The following is a 7,863-nucleotide window of genomic DNA, read 5'->3' as shown; positions in this document are numbered from 1 at the left end:
GACAGAAAACATAACCAAATCTAAACTTAAGTAGTGATATTTCATTGAAATCCCTTAGTTTAGCCTCTCATTTACATAAAATTAGGGGTTATAAAGTGCTCCAGGGATCACTATCTCTGTAGGCCAACCCAGAAGCTAACATCGCCCTCGTTCCCCCGTCCAAAAGCCTATGGGATTTTTCCATTGGATTTTGGTTCATTGCAGAAAAAAAGCTCTGTGGTAAACAAATGCTGATGATATGTTTTGCTTAGCAAGATAATCTTCACAGAGGAACATCACCTTCAGGATTTTTGAAGCCTAAATGCAATCACCAGAAGTATAAAGCTATTGCTAGGCTAAAACAAACTACACTAGTCACATCATCACCGCTACGAGGCTGTAAAGCTGTGTTCAGCACAGTTTGGCGTTATGATGTTCTGCAGTCTCATAGCCACTTGTTAGAAACCGCCTTTTTTCAAACACATAAAAGCTTCAAAGTTCACAGTGGGGTATTTACTGGTGTATTTTATGTCATAGAACAAAATGTGAAAGTCTCCTGAGCTTGTGTTAACCAAAGACCTTATTTCAAACCTTCAACCAAAAACCCATTCGAAAAACCCCCTGAGACACTGGACAAACGACTAGAAATTACGGAGCTATACAAGGTCATGTACATGTTTGTATATGTCAAAGATACGGACAATATCTACAAGAATACACATTGCATCTTTGACGGTTCCTATCCTGACATATCTCCCATCCGGGAAATAAACATAATATATCCTACAATGTAATCTGCTTAAGATCTATGTGTCGGATCTTTTCATATATTAACAACACCTTTGACGTATCCTCTTTAAGATATCAGATATAAATGGATCTGATACCTGATGGATATGATTTCATATATTTAATGCATCTCTGATATCTTGAAATATACATATATCTTGAATATAAATCTGCTAAAGATCTTTGTCGCATTTTTCATATATTCACTGCATCTTTGACATATCCTCTTAAAGATAGATATACATGGACCTGATATCCTGAAATACATGTAATATTCTACCAATTAATCTGTTAATGAGCTTTATATATCAAATGCATCTTCGATGTATCCTGTTTAATATATCAGACACACAAAATACGGAGCTATTCAAGGACAGATATGTTTGTATTTGTCAGGGATGTGGACAATATCCAGAAGAAAACGCACTGCATCTTTGACGGATCATATCTTTAGACTGTCAAAAATAATGTGTAAGATTCGTACCTTAAGGGGTCTAACAGCTTGTCGTGGTAGTATGGGTATTTGAATGCACAGACAGCTTATGGTGAAAACCACAAAGAACCGAAGCCCTAATTGCTTGAAGCACTCACTATGTAGCAGCACCTTCTCTCTAACATCACTCTACAATTATTGACAGTTCCTGTGTGTCAATGTGTGTATTTTTGGTGTATCTGTGTATGTAAGGATCATAAGAGTGAAAAAACTGAATTTCCCCATTGAGGGATTAATAATCAAAAATATGAAATTGTATCAATATTGATTCAAGATTTAAAAAAAATATATAGAAGCATAACAGACATATGGAGGGATAGTCATGGCACAGCGATCCTCAAAGATAACCAAACAGACATGCCAGCACCACGGCCATGTCAGGTAATCAAACAGATCGGTCGGCACGGTGGTCAACCAAAAACACAACACAGACATGAAAAATAAAAATGGCACTTACTTTTTGTAGACCTTGCTGGGCAACGACAGCTCAGTCTGCAGGGACTTGACGTGGAAACTGGAGAATGGTGCCCTTGAGCAAGGCACTGAAGCTCTGAATGCTTGGAGCTCTGAATATGTGTCAGCTCCATCAGTCTAACATCTCTGCAATTAATACATGTCTATTGGTCCTGTGAGTGCATGTGTGTGTGTGTGTGTGTAATAATAATAACAACAGCGTGCAATATTCAATATCATCAATTATTGTATCATATAGATCTAAACTAATAGATCCAAGCAGAAAAGCAACAGAAAGTCATGGCACAGCAGCCGTGACAGATAATCAAACCACCAAAGCACAACACAAATTGCCACCTCAGCATTATGAGGTTCAATCTGACATTTTTTATTAGTTATTATTCTTGTTCTGTGACAACATATTAACATTATTTGTGTTTCATAAAAGTTATATGTATTTTTTGACTTTTTATTCAGAAAAGAATAAAATGTTCGCTATTTCGAATGCAAAACTTTGACGCTCAAAATCGCATATAGAATAACGCAGATAGAAGCTCATAATTCTAAGGTGGCAAAATGTAAATGACACTTATATCTCACAGCAGATAGAGAAAAGAGATAGTCAGGGCACAGCAGTCATATATATATAAAGAGGGGTGAGGAATAGAGATAGAGAGATAGAGAGGTAAAACCAAAGATAAAGAATAGTTACAGAGATGAGAGATGGATAATTATGGCACAGCGGCCACGAACAATATTCAAACGGATCGGTTGGCATGGCAGCCAACCAAAACCACAACAAGACTTTAAGAAAATAAAAAGTGGCCCTTACTATTCGTCGATCTAGTTAAGCAGCAGTAGCTCAGTCTGGTGTGGGAACCAGAGGGTCCTGGGTTGGAATCTAGAAGTCCAGTGTTGACCATGTTACGAAGTGTGGACTGGTAGAAAGACAAAGAATAAGGAGATATAGAGGGATAGTCATGGCACAGTGGCCAAAAACACAACGCAAACATAAGGTCCATTCGCACAGGACTGTTATTACCAAGGGACCTCATGTTATGTTGAAATAACCCCCCCCTACATCTGTGTTTCATGGACTGCATTCACACAGGATAAGCGGTTACTGTGTTTTACCCTAATTTACCGACAACATAATACATACACATACATAATACATACAACTGTAGACTGGAAGAAAAAGCATTGCTCTAAGATGTCTGTTTTAAAAATATTGAGAATTTCTTTTCATTCAAATGATTATTTTATATATAGTGTGATTAACCTGCACTTAAAACAGCTTGTTGTGTTAACTTCATCACATATTGCTCACAGCCTATGTTACGTTGCAACCAGAAGAATCATGGTCTTTCTGTGGGCAGGCTGATGAGACTTTAATCATTTTTTCTCAGTGTAAAATGAGAATGAATTTTTGGTCTAATTTAAGTTCTCATGTTTTCAATAATTGTAATATAACTCAGGATTTTTTTAACCATAAATATGTAATCTGTTTGATGATTTGAACTATGTTATTAGTTTTTTTTTATTTTAATGGGGAAATTCTTTATCCACAAACAAAACAATTTAGGTTCACACCCCTCTCTTTCAATCTTTACTGGATGGATTTAAACTGAACACTTTACTCTCTTGCTTTCACAAATAAAATTGAAAAAAAGAGACAGTTTTTTAGACTATTACAAAATTTCATCTGGTGAAGCCCTGTGATGTGATATGAATGTGATTTTGTTTGCTTCTGTCAGTGTCCATTATTTATTTATTTATTTTTTTTGAAAGACTTTCATTGATTTATGTATTGATATTATTGATGTTATGATTATTCATTTATTCCATATCCTTCTTGCTCACCAAAATAACCTCCATTAGCTAATGTTATTAAATTAGTTTGCCAACAATGTTATTTGCAAAAGCTTCTTTAACATAATAATATTAGTATATTATTATCAATATTTATAATTTCTTCATGACCAGGCTTATTCCCTAACATTAGCTAACTGTTAAGAAGCTAACTTTACACTGACAGGTTTCATTTGGAAACAAAGGCTTGGCAACATTTATGCTAAATTGGTTAACCTTAAATCATAAAACCCCAACATCAGCTTGTCACCAGTATTAAGTGAACCTCACCTTATCGATAAATGTTTAATTTACAATAGAGTGTATTAAAGCTGAGAGTGATTCTGGTTTGTTAGCATGATAACAGTAGCCCACCTTGTAGAGGACCTTCTAAAAACCTTGTGAATATATGATCATAAAATTACAAAATCATCTCTGTTTGATGTTATAGTTGGGCACGAGATCTCCTTTAAGTTTATTAATGGGGTCAAGGTAAATATTAAGGGCACAAACAAATTTTTAGGTTATGGCTTGTGAGTTTAACTAACAAGTGAGAAGAGGCTCTGGAACGCACATCAGGCACGCTGAACGTGAACTCCCCCAAAAAAACCCACTTTTTTTAGAGTTCCCTCCTTTTGCTCCACCATTAGCTAATGCTACTTTAAAGCTACATTAGCTTGTTAGCTAGCTTTCTACCGTTAGCTTAACCATAACCATCAAGCACACTCATGTCAGTAGTACTAAAGTTACTAAAAACAGTTTCACTTGTCCGAAATATACTAGTTTTCTAATCACAGAGAAACAATTTTCAGCACAGTATAACAATATAGCTTCAAATACATCAGTAGTAGAAAAAATAATACAGCCTTTTTTAACCGCAAATAAGACACTGAAAATGTTGGAAGATTTCTGAAATACTCACCAAATGAGAAGGATTCTCATGGTAGAGAAAGTTCCAGAAAAGTAATGGGCCACTCAGCTAATGTCCGGAAAGTTAAGGGTCCACTGAGCTCAGGGTCCAGAAAGTTCCAGGAAGTTAACGGTCAGAACATTCAAACTCTGGCGGTTTGTATATCAAAGTATGCCTGTGATGCTATCCCTCTCTCACTGACATGCGCAGTAGGCGGGGTCAGTCTGAGTTACTGGGCAGTTTACATTTGTCCCATAAAAAAAAATCACACACACATCTGGACATAAATGTATAACATTGGAACTGACCTAAAAGGAGCAAAAGTGGTCATCCAAAGAATGTCCATAAGCTGTGTATATTTATATTGAATATTTGAGTATTTAGACAACAATCAAAATGTTCAGAAAACTTACGTATTTGCTGTGTGAGACCGTATTTTCATTGCTGTATTTAAATTAGGACAAAAACAGAAAGTCTCAACACAGCCCAATTTTTGGCGTCTATTTTTGGGCTACACAAGGACCAAGTCAGACAGTCAAATTGTAGACCAATTTTTAATGTCTTTTTTGTGGGCAGATCTTTGTGATATACAAATCTGGTATCCTAAGGGATATGTCACAGCTATCATATGCAAAAAATATATTTATGGATCTGCTACGGATCAGATCCTTGAAGATACTCTCCAGAAATGTTATGGATATGTGACAGATCCAAAAACTTGTACACTGTTAGATCTTTCCAGATACAGGTCCTTTTTGTCCAGTGCAAGGGAACTGGAGCTACTGAAATGCAAACAGATTTTCAGGTTTTATAACCCATCACTGGGGTTCTCTATTGTGATATGTTCTTTGCAGTAAGACAATTGATGGTTGACTGTCTTGCACCCACATTCTCCTGAAGTGTACACACAGCTTGAAGGATTAGCATTTTTCTAAGAAGTTAGCAGTTTGTTATGGTAATAACTTTTGCTTTTCTCATGTTCTCAATTATTCATTTGCTATGAATATAATTGCTCAGGGAGGCTCAAGAAAAAAAAAATATCTGAAAATGGATTTGAACAGATATGATATGACAAATCATTGACCAAATAAAATAGAAGATATTAGAAGATATCATTAAATTGATGCAAATTTCAGAACTCATTTGTTCCACAATTTACAAACTTCAAGCAATCTGATTCGCTCATGAGAGTGATTGACAGCGCTCCTTGACCCTCTTAACCAATGAAGGCAGGCGGGGGGCGGGCCCGTCTATACTGTAATCAATCCTCTGATCAGCTCGTGAGCATGTGTGTTCCGTTGTGCGCTGTCCTGTGTGTTCACTCTCGCCGAGTGTGCACCGCAGAGGTGAGCCGGACGACGTGTTTTTCCTCCATTAAAAGTGCAATAAGAGGGGGAAAAGGAGGGACATGGGTGAAAGATTTGTAGTAGTCCCGGTTGACAGAGGAGTTGGGGTCGCCGGGGAGGGGGAGCACTCGGACGCGGTTGTCTCTGACCCGGCACCGGAGTCCGGTGGCGGCGGCACCAGCAGCAGCGGCGGCACAGTAGAGGAAAAAGAGACTTTGGAGGACTCCGTGTTCGAGCCGCAGGACCCCAACGTTGTGGTGCCTATCCTGGAGTACAACAGGGAGCCCAACAAGTACGGTAAGACAGATGCCCGTTACAAACTCCGTGTCCCACTTCTTATCTCATCTATCTATCTGGCAGAGGATTAGCCGTCGCATTTCACTTGTCTGGCGTTTTGTCCTCCTGGAGTTATGTAATGAAGCCCGGGCGTCTGCACCCCAAAACCAAGTTTAGGCAAAATAGACACACATAGCGTTAATTTGAGTCACAAAAAGTTTTGAACACAGCTGTAAATGGCTTGTTAAGTTACTGTGAAAATGTAATTTGTCACCAAGCAGTTCACTGAGAACTCTGGCACTTCATTACAAACAATGCGGTGGGAGTTTTTGCTAGCTTTAACTGTCAATAAAACGAAACATTCAAATTAGCATTAGCTATATCGAATATTGCTTCGTATATTTAAATTTACCAAAATAAGTCACATTGTCATTTTTACTTATATATGATATTGCATACAATTTGACCTCAATGTGCTTCGCATACAACAAAAATGCTCAGAATAAAATATGCAATGAAAAGGCTACATATTTAAATATATATCATAAAAGGGCAGGTGAAAAAAAAGTCTATGTTTAACTCCCCCCCCCCCCCCCCCTTTTTTATACCAGACAGAAGAAAAGTTGATGTGAGTAGGTTTTGACACTTGTAAACTACCTTGTAAATAATGAAGAGAACCCAATTTGAGACTTTAACAGTGAATAACACTAAATTTGATCACTAAACAAACGTGAGGGAGGCTTTATAAAGAATTTTCTTCATTCTCCTTTTATTCAAACTTACATTAGAAGTGAAATGACCTTGCAGAAAAGTAAGGTCTGTTACCTGTGGCACTTTGTCATGGAAAATTGTATTACTTTACCACAGATGTCTATATCTAAAGAAAGTTTTAACTTGATATATATGGCATGTCACTTCAAGTGTATCCATTTAAATTACATTGTAGGGTTGCTGTTGCTTTTATATCTCATTGAACAAGTCTTTTGATCTGAACCATAATTTTGCTTCAGACTTTGTTCTCAAGCCTTGTTCGACCAGTTGCACACAAACAAGGTGCTTCTATAGCAACAGGTTGAGGGTCAGATGTTACCGGAGTAATTGCGTGGCACACAGGCCAAGCAAGCATGCTGAATTACGTACAGTGTGCTGATGGCCAAGTGTATGTGTAGACATCTGTTGGGCGAATTGATGTTAGAGTACACTGTTAAATTGTACTGTGTTGCTAAAATGAATCTATCTTTAGTTTGGCTTTCTTTTGAATATAGTTTGGTTTAATAAACATGGGTGACTACTTTAACTTATATTTTAATCACAAGTTCTAGTGCAATACGGTAATCTATCCATTTTGTGGACAAGTATATGCTATTTCTCAATTTCACAAAGTCTGCCGATTCAATTGAGTCAGCCTGTGATCACATGAGACGATATCAGTAAATATGTTTATTGCCTTTTTCTTGGCTGCTCACCATTGTCTGCCTGTTCCTACTCCGCTAATACTATTTGAATGTTCCGGAAGGACATGCACTAGGTCAGAAACGATGACACAGTCGTGCCATGGCAAATTTGTAATGAAGGTGTATATTTAAGATGAGGATATGTATTAATGTTTTCACTTTGCATTGATGATATTGGACTGCTGATCATTGAATCAATATATTGATCCAGACTGATATATTGTGACACGCCTAGTTGCTATTGACATGTTGTATTCAGATGTAATGTTGGGTCCAGCCAAAAATGTCTCACTGGCCCAGAGCTAGTAAAAG

At 37.3% G+C, this 7,863-nt stretch overlaps 1 protein-coding gene across 4 annotated transcripts in view; it reads left to right on the top strand.

Annotated features, from left to right (window-relative positions):
* Positions 1-5,788: 5,788 nt before the first annotated feature.
* slc12a7b (solute carrier family 12 member 7b) overlaps positions 5,789-7,863 on the top strand; it is a 75,157-nt gene continuing 73,082 nt past the window's right edge. For all 4 annotated transcript variants that reach the window (XM_042510185.1, XM_042510183.1, XM_042510182.1 and 1 more), the window contains exon 1: positions 5,789-6,118. In XM_042510185.1, the coding sequence (XP_042366119.1) occupies positions 5,884-6,118 (235 nt within the window). In that variant the 5' untranslated portion in view covers positions 5,789-5,883. The remainder of the gene's footprint in view (positions 6,119-7,863) is intronic.

This window comes from Plectropomus leopardus, chromosome 21, assembly GCF_008729295.1.
Source record: "Plectropomus leopardus isolate mb chromosome 21, YSFRI_Pleo_2.0, whole genome shotgun sequence".
In the NCBI taxonomy this organism is placed as follows: domain Eukaryota; kingdom Metazoa; phylum Chordata; class Actinopteri; order Perciformes; family Serranidae; genus Plectropomus; species Plectropomus leopardus.
Note: the sequence above shows the minus strand (reverse complement) of the source record. Positions and strands in the feature narration are given on the sequence as shown.